The sequence below is a fragment of the Orcinus orca genome, chromosome 1 (assembly GCF_937001465.1).
Source record: "Orcinus orca chromosome 1, mOrcOrc1.1, whole genome shotgun sequence".
Classification (NCBI taxonomy): domain Eukaryota; kingdom Metazoa; phylum Chordata; class Mammalia; order Artiodactyla; family Delphinidae; genus Orcinus; species Orcinus orca.
In genome coordinates, this window is record NC_064559.1 from 132333037 (window position 1) to 132359957 (window position 26921).

At 36.7% G+C, this 26921-nt stretch overlaps 1 protein-coding gene across 3 annotated transcripts; it reads right to left on the reverse strand.

The window, feature by feature from the left end:
• Positions 1-711: 711 nt before the first annotated feature.
• On the reverse strand, positions 712-26679 carry CDC7 (cell division cycle 7). 3 transcript variants are annotated; one of them, XM_033432504.2, is made up of 12 exons: positions 26535-26679; positions 25657-25845; positions 17839-17922; positions 15892-16027; positions 12524-12617; positions 12297-12439; positions 11133-11385; positions 10420-10515; positions 9483-9661; positions 8576-8658; positions 5910-6059; positions 712-2492 (listed from the first exon to the last, which is right to left on the reverse strand). In XM_033432504.2, the coding sequence occupies exons 2-12, from the start codon at positions 25763-25765 to the stop codon at positions 2098-2100; spliced, it is 1722 nt and encodes a 573-aa protein (XP_033288395.1). In that variant the 5' UTR covers positions 25766-25845; positions 26535-26679; the 3' UTR covers positions 712-2097. The 3 variants fall into 3 exon arrangements, with proteins under 3 accessions (XP_033288395.1, XP_033288406.1, XP_033288410.1); XM_033432515.2 differs by lacking the exon at positions 26535-26679 and adding an exon at positions 25935-26394; XM_033432519.2 differs by lacking the exon at positions 10420-10515.
• Between the last annotated feature and the right edge of the window lie 242 nt (positions 26680-26921).

Genomic DNA, 26921 nt, shown 5'->3' on the forward strand with positions numbered 1-26921 from the left:
TATCTCAAGAGTCTGAGCAATAAGAATTTTAAAAAGCTGACAATGAAAAATAGCTGAATATTCTGGGAGATTCCATAGTAATAGGAAATGGCATTAACTAGTTACCTTCTCAATCTTCCCCTAGAAATGACTATTCTGCCTATTAATATCTTTTAGGGAGATATCTGTCGTTATAGTGTTCAGAAGGCTGAAAAACCTGAAGAATATGAATAGGGAAGCTCCTTCCTAATTTTTAACTACAAAACACCAAAAATTGAGGCAACATTCTCTAGTGGGATTGAAATTCCCTGAGAACTAACTTGTAACACTGGATATCTTTTAAAACACTAGCTCCTTTTACCTTCCCTTACATATCAACCAAATTCTATTCTTAAAGTCAAGTATTTCAACTTTTCTATTCAAAAGACATTAATGGAAAGTTGAAACCACAGCCCTGAATATTAAACTTTCTTAGAGAATGTCTCCTTACTTGCACTTTTGGTAAATTTTTCTTCCTGTTAATTTTCTGAGAATATGTTAACTTGATTGTGAGCCACACTTCTAGAAAGAAATACATCTATCTTTCATATATTACTTGAGTCAGGTCAATGTTTGTTAATCTACTACCAACTATTTGCCGAACAGAGAGAATTCATCAGTCTCAGAAGGAAAATAATCCTAGTGGTCAATACTTTTTTAAAAAAGGGCATTTTTCAAATGAGTAGTCTGACATTGACATAAAAAATATAAAAGGATGACTTTATTAAACATACAAATTCAAGAACGTTCAAGTTTTTTTAAAAAAAGATTACAGCATGAGAAGATAGCAGATCAATGGTAATGGTATATATATATATATATAATACTTGCCAAACGGAGTATAGATAAGACATACTAACTTCAGTGCTCAAAACAACAAAAAGAATGTTGTATCTTCCTTAGCTGTATTATACCTCTATGACTACTAAGTGGGAAACTTCTCAGCAGGCCCACACTCGCAGACTTATTTCCCATAGTAAATTTGATATGCTGTCATTGATATATATATCATTTTGAAATGTTGTAATATATAAACCTCTATCTTAGTTCCTTTTCTACATTGCCTACTTCATTAGAACTCTTCCCAACCTACCCCAAGACACTAGTAAGCATCCTTCTCTGAGCAGGACCAACTTGGTCAAAACAGGATATAGAATGGCTCTAGGCAGAGGAAAAATCTCCAATAATATTCTCAATTCTGTGTTCACTTTTCCTTTTAGCAGCTACCTAATCATATCTAAGATGGTATGAAAAAACCATACATGTTCAGAGAAAAAGAAAAGCATTTTGGACTATCAATATCTACCTTAGTCCTGCAGCTTCCCTTTATCAACCAGTGAACACATTATTTTAATTTCTCAACTGTGAACACAGGCAATATTTAACAAAGCACCCAGAAACTTTGTGGAAAGTATCATAAAATTTCCAAGGAGAATGTGTTAGGTGGGGCTAGAGAAGGCAGAAAAATCAAGAGAAACCATTAAGAAAAACATGGCAATTCACACAAAAAATGCTTTCACAAAATACTTTAAAAAAATGAATAAATTAAATTCAATTTCAAGTAATACCCCCCCAATATTTTCTCATTGTTTTAGTGTTCATAAAAGGTATAATATATGCCTCTAGAAAAGGAAATTATCTTCTTTACCTACAGAATGGTTAGAGTACCAGCACCAGGTGGAGTTTTCCAAAAGTACAGAGAGTTTGAAGAAACCAGTAAACTAAGTCTTTTGACTCATTTAATCCCTGTCACAACCTTTAATTTTAAGACTCGTACCTTGAACCCCTATGTACTAGGCTAAAACTGCTCTTATTTCTGCATATGGCAGTGACAAGTAATTAGGGAAATGAAAGATCTGATCCTACTCGGGTAGATCAAACTCAAAGATCATTTTGTTAGTCTAAGAACTATCCTAGTCATTTTAAGTAATCTTAATCCATATTTTAGAATCTGCCAGGAGATTTTTAAACAAATTATTCACCCTGCCCGGGTCTCCAATCAAGAATTTATGGCTATTACAAATAACTCTTTTTCACCTCACCTCACAATACACAACAGCAAACTTTAAAGAACAATAATCATAAGCTCATATCTTTGAAAAATGGATGCAACAAAGCTTCTTCTGCTGTTATTCTTGAAGCCGGATTTAGATCTAGGAGTTTATCAAGCAGGTCGTAAGCTGCATCAGGTACCTCATCCCAGCCTTCTAGATTGGTAGGAGACTCATCAAGATTACCCCCACAGCCATTACTGTCCCCTTTACACAATGAATTCCCTGAGTGTTGTGCTTTAGGTGTTTGTATGAGGTGAGCACCTTTATGGTCCATCTTCTCTGAAAAAGCTGGGTCTTGAGAAGTGACCTCTTGTATATCACTTGTTAATTTAGGAGTGTTAGAATTTACACCTCTGAGCTTCTCACAGAGTTTTCTCAAGTCTTGTGCTGGAACTTCTTTGCTACACAATATTGATTTGCCTAAAAGAGAAAAAATATACATATTTTATATTATTTGAATATATGAGAAGTCTCTCCCACGAGAAACATGCAAGTCCAACTGCATGCTTTTTGGATATATTTACACTGAATATGAGATAGAACATCACGTGCTATATTTAAGTTGTGTTTTACCTTACATAGCTGAAGGTCAAATCATAAAGTGAAAGGTAGTAAGTAGAAAGCAGTGACTTAATAAGTAAAGGACTCACTTGACTCTGTCAAAGTCTCCAGCTTCATTATATTCTTCTGTAATCTTTAATCAGCAGCAGCTCCCATTCCCTCTCCCCCTTCCAAGCTTCTACATGCCTCTAACTACATGGTTCCTGTCTTTGATTAGGATGCCCTGCACCTCCCCCCCAACTCCGTGCCCAGAATACTCCCACTTAGGGCACCACTCAGTTCAAGCATTACCTCTAAGATGCCTGACACTCACAGAGTTGATCATCCTAAGCTTCTGTTATATCCTGTGAAGGTTTCTATTATTACTTTTGCTATTCTGTATTGTAACTGATAAAATATATGTCTGTCTCACCTGCTAGACTATGAGCTCTCTGAAGATAGGGACTATCTTATTTATCTTTGAACCCCCAAAACCTAGACATCCATACTAGGTACATACTAGGTTCTCAATTAATGCCTGTTGGACTAGACAAAAAGGTATTATTCTGCTTCTCACGTCTTTGTTCAAATATCACATCCTTATTACAGATGCAGTCCTTAACCAACCTATTCAAAATAGCTAAGCCTTCTTCACTCCCTTTACCCTTTTATTTTTCGCAATACCACCCGTCTGTCTGACAGTATGTATTTGTTTATTTTTTCTCCCCCATTAGAATTTAAGCTCTATGAGAAGAGACTCAATAATAGTCTATCTAACCTAGTACACATACGGTCTCAATAAGTGTTTTTAAATCAGTTAATAAACCAACCAGATCTTCGTTTTAAAAAATATAAATGTCTGAAACAATTCCCCAACAAAATTATTAGACACGGGCAAAAATAAGCTAGGCACACAAATAGGCAATAGTCTGTTACTTTTGCCGTATTTCCTTATTAAATAGAAATGGCTCTAAACAATGAGTTTGCACAGCACTTAGATTCCTTTCTGGGGCATGTGGATTGTTAACAAAACAATCTATCTCTGGATGATAAAAAGTTACTTTTACATACACTCATCTCTGCTGGATAGGTGGACTAAGGTGGTGGGAAAAAAGGTGGTGGGGGGAAGCAGTGAGGGGACAAAGGAAATAAACTACCCAAAACTAAGTTTGTGGGGGTATAGCATGTTAATCCTGTTTTACTTTTAAATCTATTTCATTATTCCTCTTCTCTCTAAAAAATTATAGCCAGAGGAGAATAGCTCAAGGTTTTTCTTCTGAATTTATTTAATTCGACGAGTACTTAATGACAGTCTACAATGGGGCCAGGTCTAGGGGTTGAGGACAGAGGGGAAGGTTACACACAACACAAGAGAAGTAGAGAAGTGCTCCTGCTGTTCTGGTAAGTCTCTTTGGGTCATAAAGGGGGACAAGGTCATCGCTGTTGAGTTCTGAATCCTTTTGTATTCAGCCCAAAGTTATAGTAAGATTTGACTGCAATACAGCTGACCCTTGAACATCGAGGGAGTCAGGAGGGCTGACCCCACGCAGTCAAAAATCTACATATAAATTTATAGTTTGTCCTCCGTATCTGCAGTTCTGATCTGTGAATTCAACCAACTGTGGATCCTGCAGTACTGTAGTACTTACTGAAAAATAGCTGCAAATAAGTGGATCCAAGCAGTTCAAACCCATGTTTTTCAAGGGTCAGCTGTAACTAAAGAAGTCATACTAATGAAACTAAGACAAGTGCTCTATAGCATTTTTTAAAATATAAGAGCAAGCATTACAATGATAAATCTCTAAAAGCCCTTGCCTGCTATGCTATCATGATGCTTGCCCTACGATGTTTTTTTGTTAGATGTTGCACTTGCATTTTTGGTCATCATTTACTATTACAAATGGGGGAGATTTGAGTTCTTCAACAAAATGTTCAGGGTTTGATAAATTTCATGTTCATAAACTTCTTATGAAGTTATTCAATAGCAGATGATAGTTTTCCCCATCAGTTGAAAATAAACATTCTCATGTAAGAATACAATTTCCAAGGCTTTGCTTCATGGTTCCATTTCCCATGTGTATATGTAATATCTCACCCTATCACCCTCAGATAAAATTTTCTTATTATAGTTTCAAGAAAGGTGCAAGTCGTAGACTGACTGTGCTGCAGAACCACAACCGCCACTAAGCCTTCCTGGTGGATCACACCACGGTACCGGTGCCCAAGTGAGGGACAATCATTTTTGCAGTAGTTCTTACTCAGAAATAGTTCTTGGTCAAAATCACTTGTTTTTTCAAACTAACAAGTCTCAACGCTTTCTAGGTATCATACTTTTCTGAATCATATTTTCCAGGAATAGGTGGGGTGAGACAGGCATATGTATTTCTTGAAGTTCCTCAATTCTGATATGCACCCCTGATTAAGACCCACAGATTCTGGGGCTGGGCAACAGGCAGCCCAGCTACTTTTGAGGTGGGCTGACTGAAATTTTGTCCCAAAGGAGTGTTCCATATTTTGGGGCAGCATGCTGACTCAATTACACCCACCCACTTTGGAAAGTATTAACTATAATTGTGCATGGAGAATAAATACAAGGTGGCCATCTGAGTTCAAGTTGTTGGCAAGAGCAAGGCTGAGATAATTCTCAGGTGCCCTATGAGGTACACTGCATATCCCAGACTTGAAGTACAGGAACTTGTGTAGCTAAGATGACTTCCCACATCCAATAAATGCTTATAATATTACTCCATCAGTAAAGGTATTCTGTTCATTTCGCTTCTCTACTACTCTAACCCTAAGGAACCTGACAACAACATACATCCTATTATGTCCCCTACTGCAGTCCTTACTACACTGTATTATAATTAACTATTTACTTGTTAATACAGACTAAGAGTATTTAAGGCAGGCCCAAGAGCACCTGATGCTTAATAAATATACAATAAACAAATTAAAACATATTATGAAAAATATTTATGCAATAAAGTCAAACCATAACTACAGGGAGTTAAGATTTTATTCCTTATTCTTTTAAGATTATAAAGTTGAACTTTAAATATTGGAAAAGTGTAGTACTCTGCACTTGATAAGATAAACTGATTACATGTAGAGAAGAGAAGTGATAAATTATTTTCTTACACAATGCAATTAATTTTCAAGCAATTGAGAAACTTTGTATCTAACACCAGAGAACATTATATGTTTATTTGTAAAGAGAATTTCATAATAATTTATTAAGTGATTTGTAGGAGATAAATCAAAGGTATTTGTTTTGTTCTATAATATAAAACTGCTTACCAAAAGTTTTAGCAGCCTGGATAGTTTCCTTGGATCCACGAATTGTCATAATTTGAGCCAAAGCGGTTAAATCATCACTTGCTTTATAAAATGGATATCGTCCACTAAGCAAAGAAAGGAATATGACACCTGCAGACCACATGTCAATTGCTGTAACAGAAAACAAACTTTAATTTTACTCCTACATCAGTAGTTCTCAACCTTTACTGTATATTCAAATCCTCTTAAGAGCCTTAAAAAAATTTTGATGCCCCGGCCAATCCCCTCAGAGGTTCTGATTTAATTGGTCTGGAGTAGGGCTCAGGCATCAGTTTTTTTTTAAAGTTCCTCAGGTGCTTTTAATGATTTCAGGGTTAAGAATCCCTGGTTTAACATCCTTAATGCAAAATACAATATTTTCTTTCTTGAGCAACATGAAAGTTGCTAAGTTTAAAAGGATATCTCATCACTAAGTAAATGCACATTTTATAACATCAAAATAAATCCAAAGTAGCTACGTAGGAAAAAATCTGGATGTACCCCAAGAGTTACACACCATAGTAATGAAAGTGTTTCACTTTAGTGAAAAGCATTAAACGTTAGAAGCTCATCTTCAGCAAGATGTTAACCCTAACTTTTGCTGTAGAAACTATCAATCTCTAGAATTCTGGCAGTTATGATTAAGACCAGCTCAGCCTCATGAGAATAAACTCATTTTTTAAAAAAATGTTTAGGGGGACTTCCCTGGCTGTCCAGTGGTTAAGACTCTGCACATCTACTGCAGGGGACATGGGATTGATCCCTGGTAGGGGAACTAAGATCCCACGTGCCTAAGATCCCACATGCCGTGTGGCCAAAAGAAAAATGTTTAGGGACATCTTCTCTCCTAATGGCTGAACTCCCAGTATCATCAAGTTATTGGCTCTACTCCCTTGGCCACTGCATCATCTGCCTTTCTTGGTTCCCTTTGTACCTCTGCCTGCTCCTTCAATGTTTCCTCTAAGCCTTAAGGGCTGAAGTTACCCAGAGTTCCAACTTCTACCCTATATACTCTCCCTTATTGGCCCATACACTTCACAGCTTCAGCTACCTTTTATATAGTAATCATGACAGTCAACTGTATTTCCAGTCCAGACTTCCCTGTGCTTCACTTACTTTTATTCTGTTGGACATCTCTATCTGGATGTTCCACATATATCTCAAACCAATTATGCCCCCAATCATCTTTATCTTTCCCTGTACACCAGTTACCTCTTTATTCTCCCCTTGGTTACTGGTACCCATTCAAATCTCCCAATCTAGGAGTCTGATAAACATCTTGGATGCCTTTTCCCCACCACTTCATACCCAAATCCCGCATCCAATTATCCATGAAGCTCTGCCTTTCCAATTCTTTGCTCTTCTTTTCAAAGATTTTTTTGATGTGGACCATTTTTAAAGTTTTTATTGAATTTGTTACACTATTGCTTCTGTTCTATGTTCTGTTTTTTTGGCCATGAGGCATGCGGGATCCTAGCTCCCCGACCAGGGATTGAACCTGCACACCCTGCACTGGAAGGTGAAGTCTTAACCACTGGACCACCAGGGAAGTCCCCAATTCTTCACTTTTCTGTTCATTTGTATTATTACTGCCCTCGTTCAGGTTTTCATCATCTCTCACCTGAACCTGGTCCTCTCTGCATACCTGCCAGAATGACCCATCTAGAATACAATTATTACCATCCCTTTCCCTTGAATAACTTTCCAAAACCTACAGGGTACAGTCCAAGCCATATAACAACTGTGATCCGAGACCGTCTACCTTTTTCCAGGTTTATTTCTCACCACTCCTTGACTTTCATCATACATTCCAGCAACACTAAACTCTTATTGATTCCTGTATGACCATGCTATTTCTTGAGTTCCTCTGCTCATGCAAACCCCTCACTCCAATTTACATTCTCTTTTCAGACGTTCTATCTTCCATGAACTTCCTTCCATAATCCCTTCAGATAAGGTTAGATACCCCTAAAATACTCTGTATAACGTTTTATAACCATACTTAACAGGTTATTTTATATTTGCGAGTATGTCCTGACCAGAGTGTTAGCAGAGTTTCATTCATTTTTTATATCATTAGCAAGCACAGAATAAACACAGAACAAATGAATACATTTCTGTAAGGTCCATAATCCAAGTGAACAGCAGGGTTCATCTATTCAATAAGATGTTCCATGACAACTCTTTCAGGCTATAGACTTTTCTTTTTCAAAAATCTCTTTAATGCTATTATATTGTTTTCACAATAATAAAAAATTTTAATCAAACACACAATCATATGTGTATCACAGAAGAATTTTCAGGTATTAGACAAACATAAAATGTTGCTAAGTTAGCAAATACTACTAAACACAATTTTTTCCCCCACAAAGGTGATGTTAAAATTATTCCTGGTGAAATCATCTTGTAAACAGATAAGCAAAATGCAATCTATCGGGTAAAAAAAAAAAAAAAGGAAACACTAGGATTAGGAGCTTTCATAAATAGCACTATCTCAAAAATGGGAATGCCACACTGCTAGAACCACTTACATAACTTAGTTAAAAGCAGCAGAGCTCAAATTTAATCATAAGTAGACAAAAATCATAAAATAAAATACACCCACGGCAACCAATTTAACTGGGTTCTGTATTTCTAGTGCAACATACCTGTAGTTTGGTTGGGGCACTTTGTCAAGACCTCTGGTGCTCTGAATCCTGGTGTACCTGCCCTAGGTGCAACCTGTTGCCGCCTTATGATGATGAAATAAGATTTTTCTAGTTATGTAAAGTTTAATTATTTAAGACCAAAAAATAACATTTATCAATTTAGTTCACAGTAAATTCTACCTTGATATCTATATAAATAAAAGCTATTACAAAGCAAATGATAATCCAGTGTGATGAAAATCCTGGATTTTGTTTCTATAGGTCTCTCCCCCGACACCAGTTCCCAGGCCTTATTCCAGAAGGGTTTTAAGGTAACTTCCAGGCATAGAAAGAGGTAGTATATGGTAAGAACATAACAGAAAAATAGAATACAATGGGAACTCTGAGGTATAAAAATTTATTTCTGTTTGGAGTGATTAATTTCTGAGATACTTGTTCACTTATATACTTGAGTTAATCAGGAAAGGCTCATGAAAGCTTATAAAAGTCTTGAAGGGAAGAAAAAATTTATGTGGCGAAGAGTTGGAGGTGGGAGTGAGAGAAGAGTTCTAGTATTTGGTTCAGGTTATTCTACACAGGCAAGAAAAAAGAAAGAAAACAAGATTAAATCAGCAAGTAAAACATACAATTCTGAAGTTTCATAAGAGCTATCCCTACCCCTACCAAAATTATTTGCATGTAAAAGTAAATGTGTTTTCCAAAGAGCATTTGCATGTGAAGGGAACAAATATGACAATACTTGTCATTTGCTCTTCAAGGTACCAATCTGCATTAGTGCCTATGCAGTTCACAGAACTGCATTGTTCCCTTTCACTCACTCAAATCAACTGTCCACCAAAATCAATGCAATTTCTCATCTTGTCTGGCAGCATGCTGGTGATTTTATAGCACCATCAAAACACATTACCTTGAAAGGCAAATACTGCAAACTTTATCTGTTGCATAACAGTCACAGGTCAGGCTAGCTGGGCAAGAATTGGCAGTTTTCCTCATCACACTACTATTCGTAACTTTTGTAGAAATAGCCTTCTTTTTTGTTGCTAATTTTCTAGATAGTAAATCCACAGTCTTTGACTGCTTCATAAGCTGTAAAAGAAAAGTCATATTCTCTATTTTCATGGCATTTAACATGATCCCTTTGAGATGCTAGTAGAGCAAAAAGCAATAGGGGAAGCATAACTTTCAAAACTGCTGAATGTGCTGTTGGATTGTAAATAAACACTTGTCTATCAAAATATTTAAGGTCTTTTTACGTTACTATGTTGAATAAACATATTAAAAATTTACTAACCATTCCTAGTTTGGTGAATATTTGAATTACACTTTATTAGAACTTTTCCTGAAATGTTACAAAACAATTACATTCTAGTGTCTAACTCCATTTCAGAACTGTAAACTGCACAATTACATTGGCTAAAATCAGTTTTAATTTGTTCCTCATGCTATCTAGCTCCTACAGGATATTATAAGTCAATTAAAAACCACTTAACATTGGTGATAATTTTGTAAATTTTACAAACATCTTTACGCTATCAACTGTGTGTCAGAAATGTGTTAGTTGTTGGGAGCTCACGTTCCAGCCAATGAGAGAAAAGGCCTTAACGTTCTAAATGTTCCTTTAGAGAAAGAGCAACAATAGTCAGCTAATCAAAAACGACAAAAAATTCCAAAAGAAAAGTTCAGAACTGGAGAAAATGAAAGCATTGACTAGATGCTCAAAGCAGTAATACCTTCTGCTAAAGCAAAACTCTTAAAAACTTACTAATAATAAAAGCTAGCCATTCCCCAAATTCTCTCCAGTGTACGACTGACTGATGATTGCACTATTAAGCTACATTACTTACTTTCACTGCAGGGCTCTCATGTGAAATGGAGCTGTGTATATTGAAATTTCTTTCTCCAAAAACAGAGCGCTGGACAGAAAGGCCTACAGATCCCTCCTACAATACCAACAAAAACAAGGAAAATAAGGATTATATCTGTAATACTTTCTGCCAGCTGTACTCTGCCATAGTTTTGAAAGAGTTAAGTGACATAAAACAAAAACAGCTGCATCCAAGTCATTCTCAGGCATCAAAACACTTCTGTGAAAGGAGAAAACAGTCTAGACAGAACTCTTAACCCCCATACAATGTTATCATAGTCCACAAATATATATAACTAAAAAATTCTAAAACCACCTGCATGGATGTTACATTTTGCTGTGCAGCTAAAATGGAGATAGACACTTCAGAATTTTTCCCCTATAACTAATGCTTTCTTTTAAAAAGGGTAATTAATATGAACTTTATAACATGCAGGGAAAATTACTTTCCGTTTTTGTTATATAATGCAATTATAATGATAAAGACATTATAAATCTACCAAGCAAAATTTTCAGTTTTGAAATCATAAAACAATCCATTGTAAATCTTAGTGAAATCTAATCAATTGAATATATAACACGTGTAAACAACATTGTTCTCTTGTTGCGTTATCCTAGAATTATAACTCCCCATGTTGAATGGAGTACATTTCTAAAACCGTATTAGTACTTAAGAAATAAAAGAGGTAGAACCTTTCCATCTTTTCCTTGTTTAATCTGAATCTGTGCACTTGTGTAGGGCCTTTTAACAGCAGTTTTTGTGGTAGGCTGCTGATCCAGCTCCTTAGGTGCTGCTGGGCCGCTCAATGAAATTTTGTTTCCGGTGATTACATAGGATTTATTTTGTGAACAGCTTTCCTGCTGAGCTTCAGACTGGACAAATTTGAGAAGCTCTATTTTCGTATCGTGGGTTCCTTGGGCCAAACCAAAGTCTACCAAGGCATACCTATGAAACAAAAATAAGCACTTTTACTTCTCTGTAACAAAGCTTAGTTAATATCATAATATGCTCAAACCATATTCACCCAGAAACTGTATTCTTTGGGGGATAAATTAAGGATTTATAACATTCTTGAAAAAAGAAAAGTAAGTTTTACAGACAAGGTAAGGATTTAATAGCTAACTACTGAAAATTAAGGAAAGATGTATCCCACACAAGAAAACATCTTTTCTCCCCTTCTTCCCATGGCTTGTGCAGACAAGACAACAAGGAATGCAGGATGTAAACACAATCCTTTGTCCTCTGATGGTGGCAGAGATGGCACCATAGCAGATAATTTTTAATTAAACAAGTTTAAAAGAAAAATAAATTAAAATCATGGTTTAAAAATCTGATTAAAGAAAAAATTAAAAGTCAGGAATACAAAAGCCCAAGAAAAGAAGTTATGGTTCTATTATCCTTATTATACTCAATATGAGCCATTATATAAACAGCAGTTTTTAAGTTTTCAGCTTACAATGCCTCTATGTATATAATCAGCATAAAAAATAGTCAAAAAACAAAACTTTAGTGTTGAGACATGAAATTGGCTATCATGTGGTCCAATCCCCTCATTTACTAGAAAAGAAAAATGAAGCCCAGAGATAAATGTATAAGGTTAAACAAACAAAAAACTAGACCCTTTCTAAGTCTTTTAGCTCTTTCCACTGAGCCATGGTACACCTCATGACGTACACTGTTTTACTAATACAATTTTTTTTTCTCCTTGAGTGTATTTCCCTTCCTCAACCACAGTGAAAATCTGAAACAGAAAAAGATGTGTGTGGCTGTTACAGGATGCTCTGCATCTAAGAGGTGGACCCACAGCACAGATTCAGTCAAGTATTAAGTATTTGCTGGTAACTTTCCATACTTACTTTTTCAAGCGCCTATTATATAAAAAATTGCTGGGCTTAACATCACGGTGAACAATACCAAACTGATGAATGCGTTTCAAAGCTTTGAACAGATTAAACATATATTCCCGTACTTCTTGAAAAGAAAGAGAATTCAAAATGTCCTAAAATAAAGTTATGAATAAGGTTATAAGATTGTTTTAATGAAATATTTAGCTAATAAAAATTCAAGAAATATTAAAACCTACCAAAAAGGACTCATGTTCCAGATATGGCATAGCAATAACCACATGATCATTTTTCCTAAAGCAGTATTTAACTCCCATGACATTGTCTTGCCCCCTAGTGGAAAAATGCACAATGAACTTGAGAAGAAAGGTCAAATGAACTGAAACTTTATGCAGTTTTTTAAAAAATGCAGTTTTAGCAATGCATAAATAATGCCAGAAAACTAACTTAAAACCATCACCATACAGGAGAGATTACTCATTTAACTGACTTATGCAAGATGAAGGGTTTTTTTTTAAACAAACAGTACCAGTTATGAGGTTATAATTCAAAATGAGATAATTTTAATTGAGGAGGTGACAGAATGGGAAGGAAAAGATGAATAATAAAAATGAATTAACAAGACTTAGTAGCAGATAAGATGGTAACAGTAATAAATAAATCAAGTAAAAATTAATAATAGCTAATATTTATTGAACATTCACTACATGCCAAGCTCTTCACACCTATCAACAAATTCACTTAATTTTCACAACAACCCTATAAGGATGGTGCCATTATGTCCTACCCCCCCCCCCCTTTTTTAACATATAAGGAAACTGAGGGACAGACAGGTTAAGGAACTTCCCCAAGGTAACTCAACTAGTAGGTCATGGAGCCAGAATCTGAATCCAGGCAGTGTGCTCCAGACCTAGACTCTTAACCACTATACTATACTACCTCAGAGAAAGGTGAGGAAAATAGGGTAAACTGGATTTTCAGAGTTTTGAGACTGAGTAACTAAAACAACATGGATACCAACAAAATATGTAGAGAAAACAGGAAAAGAAGCATCTAAAACCAAAACCTCATCATTCTGATAGAGATATCTAGATACAAGACTATATCTTAAGTGAGAAGTCAAGTGTAAGTCAGTGACAATATTATAGATAAATGATACCTAAAGCTGTGAAACTATTAGAGAAGAGAAAACTGAGCCTTGGAAAAGTCTCACGTTGGAGGGCAAAATAAGGAAGGAGCAGAAAGCCCAGATAGGGACATCCGCAAGTGAGGAGTTTTCAAGGAAGGGGTGATCAACAAGGAGGTCAATTAGAATAAGGACTGAGGGAAGGCTTTCAGTCTGGCAAAGAGGAATTAACTGGCAAAAAGAAATTAACTAATTTTCAGAAAGCAGTTTAAGTGGAAAGGAAGAGGCCAAACAGGATTTAAGGAGGGAAAATAGTATACAATGGAAACAGAACATAAAGACAATTTTCCTGAAATATCTGTCAAAGAATAAAAACCAGTGTGGGAGCTAGAAAGGAAGCAAGATCAGGTAGACTTTTTTTAGCATGCACATTTTTGAACAACAAGGAAAGAAAAAGTGGTAGAGGGAGTTATTTAAAGTGTGGAAAAAGGAATAATCTTATTCAGGGGACTAGAAGGTATTATGTAATCATGCCTTACAGAAGCCATCTTATCCTCTTGTCTTCTGAGGGGTAAAACAAATTAATAGGCGTGTTTATTCATTCAATAGATATTTAGTGGGCACTGTTACTTGACAGACACTATGTTAGACATTAAGGATGAGAAGGTGAATTAAAATTAACATGATTTCTGCCCTCATGGACTTTCCTAAATAGTGGGCAATATGGATAATAAACCAGGTAACAAATAATGACAAATTATGGTAAGGGTTTTGAAAGATATCAAAAGGTGCTGTGACAATAAAAAATAGAATCTAATTCAGAGAAGACCTCTTTGAAGTGGTACCATTCTTGCTCAGAGCAGAAAGATGAGGAGTTAGCATGCAAGGACTGGGAGGGGTCTTCCTGGATAGGGAAGAAGTATGGGTAGTGGCCCTGAAGTGAGAAAGCTCTTGACACAAATTTGAGAAGCTAAAGAAAATAGAGCACAGTGAAGGAGGTGGAAAGACTGGCATGGGATAAAGTTGGATTTTTTTTTCAAAGAACATTGGGAAACCACTGAAGAATTGTTAAGTAGTGGAAGTAATAGTATCCAATTTATATTACATACATACATATTTTTATATTTTAAGGATCACTCTGGCTGTTTTGTGACTATGGGATTAGGAGGGGAAGAGAAGAAGCAGGCTACTATAGTAATCTAGACTTGGACTGAGACAGCAGTTGAGAAGACAAAGATATGGATGAGATTTTAGATATATTTTGGAGGCAGAATTGCCAGGACATGGTGATGGAGTGGACTAGGAGAGAAATGGAGAAATTGAGTGTGATTACTAGGTTTCTGCCTTGAGTAACTAGGTAGACTGTGGTACCATTTGCTGAGATGGATAGATGAAGGCGGATTGTTGCCACAGGTAATTTTTGGGGCAGATGAAGGTGAATTAAAATTTCGTTTTTCGCATATTAGGTTTGAGATGTTTATTAGGTACCCAAATGGAAATATCAAATCGTCAGGTGGATACACACAAATCTGCAGTTAAGAGGTCTGAGGTTAGATATACACTTATGGGAATCATTACTATATATTTAAAGCCACGTGGAATACATGACACCATCTAAAGAAGTCTAGAGAAAGAAAGTCCAGGATCAAGCACTGAGGAACTCCAACACTTAGGGGTCAGGTGGAAGAGGAAGAACTGGCAAAGGATACTGAAAATGAAAGGCCAAATAAAGCAGGAAGAAATCAAGGAGCATATGGTAGTACAGAAGTCAAAAGACAATGGTTCAAATCAATTATGTTAAACACTGCCAGGAGTTCATGTGAACAGAAAAAGGAACCGGCAAAACAAAGTCATGGTTGCCCCTAAAGTAGTTTCCACTTAGCATAGAGGAGAGCAGCCTCACTGTGTGTGTGTGGCAAAAGGCGGGTGTGGAAGTGAAAACAGTCTGTGCAGGTAATTTTTGAGAAGTCTGGCCATGAAGGGAAGCAAAGAAATAATGGAGTAGCTGGAAGGGGGACGGCGGTACAGGGAGGATAAGAGATACTACATCACGTCTCTATGTTGACAGGAATGACCTAGCAGAGAGAAACCAAACAGAAAGACATGCCAGAGGATTCTGTTGTTCAAAATAAAATATGAGATGAGGCTGTCAATATCTGGGGAGATGTGAAATATGAGTTCCCCACATTTTTAAAAATATCTACACCATGGAAGCCAAGGTTTATGATTTGGCAGGAAGATTAGAAAAAGAAGTGGTAAGAGAACAGGAAGTCAAGCTGAGCCTCAGGAGAAATCCACTTTAAAAATTAATATAAACTTAACTAGCCATTCCAAGATTAGTGGAAAAGTGCTAGCAAACTGCAAACACCTGACTGAAGAATATGTTTAATCCACAATCTCACCATCCCTATTAGATATCTACTTAAAAATCTTAAAAATTATATACAGCAGTTCAATTAAAAATATCTTTAAATTGCCTACCCAGCCACTGTTAGGCACTGAAGCTCAGCTGCAATTCTTACAGGATGACTTGTTGGAATTAGGTGTTTCAGAGCAATTTTCTCTTCAGGTCCCACTTTTAACTGTGTTGTGGCCAAATACACAGAGCTGAAAGTGCCTGTAAAACAATTTATTAGATTTTTCAATATTTGGTTTTTAAAAATGTTTATGAGACAATGCTAAAATAATTCTTAAAAACTGTTTGGAATCCATAAAATTATCACAATCTGTCATCAATATTTTAATGACACTGAATACAAAAAGCAAACACATTTGTAAATACAACTTATTTTCAATTTTTAATACATTCTTAACTGTCCTCACATCTTTAGGGGGTATATTAATTCAGCAAAGCTATATAGTAAATCTGTTTAACTGAGTTAGCATAAAATATTTCCATGGTATGACCCAATCTACCAAGTATCTTTCTATAATTTATCATTGTAAATTACTTTCTTAAGACTTGGATTCAGTTCTGTTAGAAGTAAAAATGATAACAGTCTTAGGGGGCAAAAAAAACTACATTTTTTATTTTAAAAAGTTTTTTTAAACTTTTAAATTCACCATGAAACTAAAGAGAAAAAAATATAAGATTTGGTGGTCAGTTAAATCTGAGAAATACTGAGTTAAAGCAGATTGATAGATTATTTCTAGAACTTTAATGTACTGAAGTACATCATAAATAACGAAAAGGGAGCTATACATGCTATAGTTTTCAAACTTATTAGCCTTAGAACACACTCCACTCCTCCCCCTCTCCAGGAATAGTTCGCTATTTGTTATGAGGACATCAGTTTTCCAGAACAAAGTTTTTGAACACTAAGTCAGTGTTCAAAAAAAGGTAAAAAAAAATATAAAGATTTGCTTCTTACATCCCAAATCATCTCATCTTCTAATCTCTCTGCCCTCGCTGACTCAGCCTTTTCTCATCTCATACTTTCCTTTGTGAAAAGCAAGCAATGAATAAACGGAAGTTTTGTTGTTGTTTTTTTTTACTGTTAAGTTTTTATTTACTATTTCTCAGTATAGTCACTAAAAAGTTCTATTATCTGTTATCTTCTCAATCCCTTCACATTTGTCTGCCAAATTCACCCTTCATTCAATCAATATGATTGCTAGTCTCTCAATGGTATTTACGTAAATACTGACTATCCTATAAATATTGTACCACTTTATCTTCATCATTTTGCCATGAAAAATTGCCATTGTTCAACATACAATTCTACCTAAACACAATGGAGAAAGAGAAAAAAGATTCAGCTTTCCATGATCAAATCCCCCCACTTAAATCTTAAACTTTTTATTTTTAATAATTATCTTTAATAATATATTATTAATATAGCAATACTTTTTTTAAAGCAAGCATCTGCCTTTTTATTTTTAATTAATTAATTAATTAATTAATTAATTTTTGGCTGTGTTGGGTCTTCGTTTCTGTGTGAGGGCTTTCTCTAGTTGTGGCGAGCGGGGGCCACTCTTCATCGCAGTGCGCGGGCCTCTCACTGTCGCGGCCTCTCCTGTTGCGGAGCACAGGCTCCAGATGCGCAGGCTCAGTAGTTGTGGCTCACGTGCCTAGTTGCTCCGCGGCATGTGGGATCTTCCCAGACCAGGGCTCAAACCTGTGTCCCTTGCATTGGCAGGCAGATTCTCAACCACTGCACCACCAGGGAAGCCCCCAGCAATACTTTTCATAGTATAAAATTATAAAGGTTAAAATAGGACTGTTCATTTTACTGTAAATATTTATTTATTCTTAGATTCTTTCCAAGGAAAAAAGAAAAGCTGATAATTAGTAATATAACCATGGTCTTAGTATTTTTAAAAGGGGTATTTTTCCAATAAGAAATAATAATGAAAATCAAGATTATATAAAGGAAAACAGGAGGAAAAAAAAGCTTATAAAGATAATGAAGTATATCCCCAGATTACCTTCTCCAATTTTGTCCTTAATCTTAAACACATTACCAAGCTGTGGTACAGCTTCGTAAAGCTTCTGAATATCTTTCTTAACACCTATCAGGGAAAAAAGCATTTAGGTACAATTAATTACTTAGGTTGAAAAATCTCAATAAAATAATTTCTAAAACATAAGTAATTACATTACAAATAAAAGTATCTATAATAAACCTTAAACTCATGATAAGACTAAAACCCCATCAAGTTGCTCTAACTCACACACCTCCTGAACAGACAAAACTGCAAAGTAACTGAATCACTCACACCCAATTGCTGCTACTCTGAAATTACATACTAACATATAGATACATTGTCACTGCATAGAGTACAACACAATGAAGAGGCTAAATTTAAAAAATAACTAAACAATTTGTGCTGCGATCACTAGATGGCATGACAAGGACACAATGCAATCTTCTTGAAAACTGTTTCTTTCCCCCAAAGATACAAAATCTTACAGGCTTGGAAAAGTTTTACATATTGAATATTCACAGTATACTCTAGAAAGAAGGTCTACTAAAGGTCTCAAGAATGTTAAAAAATATATTCTTTAAAAATTGTCCCAATTACCAATAGTATCCTATATCTTGACAGCAGAAAAATCATTACTTTTAAATAAATATAAGCTCTTTACAAAAACCTACATGGTTAAAATTCAGAGAGGCAATAATACAAAATGTGGTAAACTACTGGATACAAAAAAGAACTACATACTTAAGAGTCCTCAAATTTTATTACAATATCTAGGCCAAGCATCAGCTACTTTTAAAGTTATAATAACATTCTGCATCATGCAACAGTTTTAAGGCATTTTCAAAGCACCTTCACACATATTAACTTTTCAGATCTACATAACAGCACTGTGATATTGGGAGAACAGAAATAATTATCCTGATCTTTCAGAGAAGGAATCCATATTCAGGGAAATTAAATCACTTATCCAATTTCACAGAGGTACTGCTGGTAAGTTTATAGACTCACTCATTTAACAAACACTGTGTTTTTAAAAGTGCCCAGCAATTGGCATATTAAAAATACAAATGAACAAAGGTGGTGGAAGCCCCTGTTCTCTAGGAGCTTAGCCTAGTAGAAGAGACAGATGTTAAAAGCTCACTTTTAATACAAGATTTTAACTGTAATATTAGAGGAATGCACATATTACTAGGTAGAAGTGGGGAGGGGAATGAACACTCCTGAAGGTGCCAGGTGGCTTCAGGTGACTGTTAACCTGTGTTTTGAAGCATTCACCAAGTAGAGAAAGTGCAAGAAGGCATTTTAGGAAGGAACTACTATGTATGCAAAGACATGGAAAAGGAAAAAGGCATGGGTTATTGTGGAGGGAGGGGAGAGTAGGAGAGATAATAAAATTCAATGTGGCTGAGGAAGGAAAGGCAGAGGATGCAAAGGAAGGTCATTTAAAGTTTTTAAGCAGGAAGATGACAAGTGGAGGATAAATCTGAGGTGAAGAATACTAAGAATACTAAGAGGTGGAGATTAAATAAGAGGCCAAGAAGACCTAATCCAGTAGCCTTTCCACTACATCACTCCATCTAAGGTAATGGGAAGAACTTACTTAAATTACCCTCACCTTCCCATCTACCTTGCAGATGAACTGGAGAAGCTTCATGGATTTCAATATAACAGGCAATGTAACAGTAATCCTGTGAACCAGTTTTGGAGATGACAGGCCTAAATCAAAACGCTGGCTCCACTATTACCCAGCAGGTATGACCTTTCTAGAGCATACAGCTTATCCTCTGTGAGCCTTAATTTCCCCATCTATAGAAAAGGGGGCATAACAGTACCCATGCCGCTGAAATACTGTGAGGATTAAATGACATAATATACACAACACAAGAGCAGCTTCTAACACAATGCCCGACACATTGTAAATATTAAATTATACTGGTGATTCTTATTGCTGTGGTTACTATTATTAACATTATTTCTTTAGGGCTTTTGCTCTTACTATTCCCTCTGCTTGAAATCCTCTTCCCTTCGTATGGCTGGCTCAATTGTCACAGTTTCCTCTGACATCGCTAGTTAAATTAGCGCTCCTCCCATTATCCACATTACCCTGTTTATTGTCTTTGGAGTTCTTATTCACTATAAAATTATCCTGTTTATTTACTTGTTTGCTCTCTGCCTCCTCCCACTAGAATATAAGCTCCACCAGTACAGGCTCCCTGTCTGTATAATTCACCACAATGCACTCGGCTCTTAGAAAACTGCCTGGCATGTTTGTTGAATGAATGAATTCTTACTATCATCATGGTTGTTCAGAGACAGCTGTAGGAAAAAAAAAAAAGCAAAAGTTTACAAGTTACAAGAGAGTGAAGCCAAAGACAAAAGCAATCACTTCACCATCAGCTACCACACTACTTCTCTCTCGAAAACAAAACCAAGGCCTGGGGGAAAAGCTGGCTTTCTAGCAGTAATAGTTGCCACAGTCAATTACAATCATTCCTAATGAGTGTCAAGTCCAACCAGCTTCAAATTCCAGTGTCATAGGAAAGGCATCATGAAAAGGCACTACAATGATATATTCAATTTGTTATTACATTTCTTTGATTCTAAGACACAATTTTAACGACTCTGAAATTGGGATGCAACTTACAACTGTTGCTGGTCAGCATCAAAACTTATACAACAGGTGTCAATGACCTGAAGAAAATTCAAGAAATCACAGAGGAGCATTCACATTTAATCCTTAAGAGCCAAAATGGCTGTAGGGAGGAATAGTAGAGGTGGTGAAGTAGAAATCAAATGTAGGCCAGCTCCACATAACTGGGTTGTTCTTAAGAACTCATTAACAATGGCTTTTTTAAAAAATGAATTCTTCAAAGAAATTCTGCATCACTAATGTTTGAGAACAGGGACTTCCCTGGTGGTGCAGTGGTTAAGAATCTGCCTGCCAATGCAGGGGACATGGGTTCGAGCCCTGGTCCGGGAAGATCCCACATGCCGCGGAGCAGCTAAGCCCGTGGTCCACAACTACTAAGCCTCGCTCTAGAGCCCGTGATCCACAACTACTGAGCCCGCATGCTGCAACTACTGAAGCCCACGCGTCTACAGCCTGTGCCCCCGCAACAAGAGAAGCCACCACCGTGAGAAGCCTGCGCACTGCAATGAAGACCCAATGCAGCCAAAAAAACAAAAACTAATGTATGAGAACAATATTGTGAGGGGAAAAAAATAGGATATTAACAAGTCTGAGTATAAAAAGTGATTCAGAAGGGACAGATCTGAAATGTTTATTTTCCATTTCATGTATGTCCCAGAGATACACAATTATTTGTCTAATTACATCTAAAAGAACTCTTCCAATAACTATAAAAAAAAATTCTAGGTGTTAAGGAAAGCACTGTCACAGTATAACTGGCAGTATTTCTGAGCAGTACATAAAATAATGGTGTATCTTACAATTAATGGTGTTTAGGTATGACAAAATATTTTAAGAACCATTTGTGGTCTTTTTATTACTAAGTGTATTGAAGTGTTTGTGTGCATGCTTTGTTGTATATACATGATTAATTACACCAAAAGCTTTGTAGTAGGATGATATAGTTTCATGTGGCTATTTAAATTAAAATTAAATAAAATTAAAAATCAACTTCCTCAGTCACATTAGCCATATGTGACAACATACAAACATTTCTGTTAGTGCATAAAGTTCTAATGGACAGTGCTGATACAGAAAAAAGCCTGGAATCTAAAGAGTCTGGATCCATTCAACTCCTGTAATTAAACCACATTACTGTTCAGGTTTTTAACCCTTAAAACAAAGGAACTGGATTAGATGAACTTTACCTTCCAACTATAATATTCTATGCTTTTCCTACGAGTTCCACATTTTGGAACTTCCCTTTGCATAAACATGAGCTGGCAGTTAGTAGTAGAGATGCTGGTTAACTGTTAGAAATAAGCAGGAAGAAAATATAAGTAGTAAGAAAATACTGTAATGCAAGGCCATGTGAATGACTATGCAAGCTCAATGTGCTTCCACACCACCACTCACTTACTATGCACTTACATATCTCTACAAAACTCAAACTATGTTTATATTAAGGTTTCCTGTCACTGCAGAACAACTTTGATGTTTCTGAACAACAGAAAAATTTCCTGACAACCAAAGTGAATGAAAAATCCCCAGATTATGAATTGGGAGATGAGAGTAGACAGTGAAAGAGAGTACTCGTATCAAAAGCTAGAAAATACTACTAAAGGCAGAGACCAATGAATATATACTTTGAGGACTGGGGAAAGACCCTGAAAAAAGTCCACAAACTAAAATATTATTTAGGTCTTCATTAAATATTATGAAGGTCTACGCTTCTGTTTTGAAATTTTAAGCGAATTTTTTTTCTGCTACATAATATATCCAAGTTGGCTACAGCAACAGCATCCTTAACTATATTCCCTGCTTTCACCCTCATCTTGTTCCACATAAAAGCCAAAGAACTACCTCCTTTCCTCACCCCTCTCTTCGACTTCACTCCCATCACTCTCCCACTTCCACTCACATGACCTCCTAGCTATTTCTAAATGCTAGGCACACTCCCAGCTTAGGGCCTTCGTACTTGCTGATTCCTCTGTCTAGAATGCTCTTCCCCAGATATAAGCACAGCTCACTCCTTCACTACCTTCAAGTCCTAGTTCAAATGTTACCACACTGAAGCCTTCTCCAACCAATTACACTTACTAAAATCACAATCTCCTCTCCCAATACCTCCTATCTCCCCTTCCCCTCTACATTTTCTTCACAGCACTAATCACTTTTGAACATACTATTTATTCATTTTCTATCTCTATCCACTAGATTGAGGGCACTGATTTTTGTCTGTTTTACAAACGGATTTATTCCTAGCACCTAGCACCTAGAAAGGTGCCTGCACATAACAGACATAGACATTTAAGAAACATTCATCATACAAATGAAATGTTTTCAATTACTTACCATGGAGTAAAACTGACCTCCAGGAATATATGTCATGCTTATTCTGGGGCTTCATGTATTGCCTAAAATAATGCTTCCTATAACTCAATTACTTACCATGGAGTAAAACTGACCTCCAGGAATATATGTCATGCTTATTCTGGGGCTTCATGTATTGCCTAAAATAATGCTTCCTATAACTAGGGAGATCATATAATTTAGCCCAAACTGGGAGAGTCTTCAGAGTGAAAGGGGGCACTAATAATTACACTGTGACAACAGGAATAAACTGGATCTGTCTCAGGCAAACCAGGACGTTACCTATAACCCACTTTAGAATCGTAGGCTAAGAGCATCCATATAACACAATGAAAGCAAGCCTTCCAGTACAGTTCAACAGTATGGAGGAGACATTCAGTATATATACAGTTTATACTTCATTCTTTCACTGAAAAGATCTTTATCACTTACTAAACTTGGCATATGGTAGATACTTAAAAAAAAAAAAAAGCCTGCTGAAAGAATGAAGGAATAAACATTTGAGCTAATACTTTGCCAGGTACTTTGTTCACCAGCATTTTTCTTAATAGGAAAAAATGGAAAACAATCTAAAGGTTCAATAAGAAAAGGCAATTAAATAAATTATACGATACCATGCAGTGGAACATTAGGCAGTCCAAGCGCAGAGTATTTAGTTACATTAAGAAATGTTCAAGATATATATTGCTAAGTTAAAAATGGAGATCAGAAATAAGTTGGCTGTGATCCTAATTCAGTTTTTTAAAAAATGTATCTCTGTATGCACAGGAAGACCAAAGAAATACAACAAAATGTCAACAGTAGCAATATCTGTACAGTGGGATATTTTCTTACTTTGACTTTCTGTATTTTCTTCAATAAGCATGTATAATTTTTATCAGAAAAATAGTTATAAAAAGCTGACAAATATTCCCCAAACAAAGGGTCATACTATGCAGGCATTGTACTAAAAATTTTACTTTATATCCTTTGGATGAATGATATCTAATCATTCAACCTAATATTTTCAGGCACCTACTATGTGCTGAAGACTGTTAGGCCCTGGGAATACAAAGATATATAAAAATCCCACCATTCAAAAGTTATTACATCAAAGGAGAGTAAATCATATTAGATCATGAGACAGTTATGTGCCTGGACTTCATCAGCTTTACTCCTTATTCAAGTTATGTTTTTGATATAATCTTAGCTTTTATTAAGGGTCAAATAAAAAAGAACCATATGAATAAAATTTCAGCATGTTTTATAAATTATCAAAGGTAACTGTTTATAATGCTCAATGTTCTGTTACATATAAAAGCCACCAAACTTTGGAAATTTGGAATAAAATTCACACCACTCTTCATTTCCTAGCAGGTTTTCAGAAGAGTATTAGAATAGTAGTTTTTACCTGAACGTATGCTAGATCCAAGTCAGATTCATTCATTCATACACTCTGCCTAATGCACAATGTACATCAGGAACTATACAAGATACTGCCTTCAAGGACCTTATAGTATAACTGAAGAGACAGAATACACAGAGTGCTAAACAATACAAGAATAATAATAATATAATGACTGTTATTGTATTATGTGTCTGATGACATAGGGAAAGGTGAACCATGAAAAACAGGTAATTGCAAGAAATATGGAAGGCAAGAAGGAAAGCACCCATGAAACTGGATGAAAGTGGCATTTTAAGATTATTCTAGTGGCAGTGTACAAAATGAACTGGAGGATGAAAAAAGAAGTGAAAGCAGGCAGTTTAAGTAAGAAACTTCGTTGTAATTCAGGAGCAAAGTGTAAGGGAATGAATTAATGTGGTGAAAGTGGGAATGGGAAGAGGCAACACTATACATACTAAAAAGAAGTAAGATAAAATTGGGTGACTGGATGAGGGGAGCAAATACAAAGCACAAGTCAAAGATAACTCTAAAGTTTTAAGCATAGAAACTTTAACTGGAATAATAGTGGCTTTCATCAAATAGGGACGTCAGGAATGGTACTCATTTTAACATAAAGATGAGTTTACCCTTAGTCAGAAAGCAAAAGTATGGGATGTCATATTTTTCTAGGGTCGAGTTAAAGTCTATTTTGTAGTGTATAAGTATATATCATGGACGAAAGGTCAAAATTAATATTTTTGAAAAAGCACTAAATATATTTAAGACAAAGAGAAAATAACATTTAGCTACATTTTAAGAAAAGAAAAGAGAAAAGAAAACAGTCAATTGGAACTCCTATTTAACCAATATTTATTAAATGCCTGCTATGTCCCAGGCACACTGCAGGAATGAAGGTGCATGTTACAGTGTACAAGATTAGGCATTGTTTGACCCTCTCCTTCTCATTTCAAGGTCTGGGTAAGGGTGAAGCAACACTTCATGATGTACATTGAGATACAGTCCTTCATTACTGCTACAAACATTTCATTTACTTTTGTCAACTAATTCTGCCTTTGAATATGTAAGTTAAAGTCCCTCCAATGCCGATTTCTAAATTCAAGCTTAATGCAATATGGTGATTAGAAATAAGAACACAGGTCTAGAAGAGAAATTCTAGTTTGGGTATCAACAAACTTTGTGTTCTTAGACAACGACTAATATTAGACTGTAGCAACTTCATTTGTAAAATGACATGGTTGGACTACAATCCTCCTTCTAAAATGCAATCCAATCCTAAATCTAGATCTTATGAAGCTTCACTGATTCATAAAATGCTCCTATATAAACATACAACTCACTTTAAGATTCAGGACGTGTTTTTTGTTGTTTGTTTTTAAATAATCGAAATTCCAGAATTGTTGCCTGTACATCTTTGGCAATGAACACATACCTGGTAGTTTAAAATTCTGCTCATGTTTTAATGAGCCATCCGCCAGAAACCGGCCGCGAGGAGAAAAAGCCGTTGGCTCCTGCATCTGAATCCCTAAAGAAGCCTCCATCGCAAAGCGACTGCGGCGCAAAACGCCAGCTAAGGGGTCATGTCCACAGGGGGAGCAAAGCAGCTGTGAAACTCGGCATACTGGAGAAGATGAGAAGTTTAAATCACTCAGTGAACTAAGCACTAAAAAATGCTACTGTCCCCAAAGGGGCAAACAATTAAAAACGCACCGTATGTCCAAATCCCCAAAGGAAGGAAAACCGTGAGCCATTTCTAAGGATTCCATGGGCTCCACTTTCACCTCCCAGAAACACCGGCAGGGGGCCGAAGGGAAATGTGCCTAACAGAGGAGTCTCCCCGGCAGCCGCCGTCAGGGGCAAGGGAGACGGTGGGAACTGCAGAGGCAGCGAATGCGGGGGGAGAGGCCTTAGTGGGGAGAGCGGTTCGACCTGAGGAAGAGGGTCGGAGGAGGAGATCGTTTGATTGCTGAAAGGGAGCGCCAGGAGGCTTGTCCAAGGCCCCACGCAAGTTGGTGGAGAACTGATACGACACGGCTCACGAGCGCCGGGCGGAGGAAGAGAATGAATGGGATCCCTCGGCGAGCGCGGATTGCGAGCTCCGCGGGGAAGGACCTTCTTCCCTCAGACTCCAGACCGAACGGGATGCTTAGTGCGCAGGCGCACGACTTTCCCGCCGCAGCTCAGGGGGATCCGAAGTGGGGGTGGGGTGTGGGGGGGTAACTGCACTGCTAAAAGACCGAAGTCACGATCCAGAATTCGTTTCTAATCCCTCACAATCCCGCGCCATGGAGCAAACCGTCGGAAACTCACGGTTTAAAGGAATACGACTTCTCTGGTTCCCCAAAGGCCTAGGTCGCCGCCTCCGAGAGCGCCCACCTAGGGAGTCTGCCAAACGCGCCTGCGCAACACTTCTCGCGTTGCTGCTTCTAATTGCTCATGCGCACTGTAAATCCCTGTGCGCCGCGTTATCTGCTACTGGGCGCTTGCGCAAGCGGGTTGGGTTTCTTCCGCAAGGCTGTGGCTGGCTGAAATAACGGTTACAGATATAAAGTCCGGGCATAATCCTTTACTAAAAAATAGAGTGAAACGTAAGGTTAAGGATCTAACAGTATTTTCAGGAAAGAGGATAATTCAGAGACATAGAAGTCTCAGGTACTGGAGTCGTAACACATCCCGACTTACAGAGACGTTGGGCAC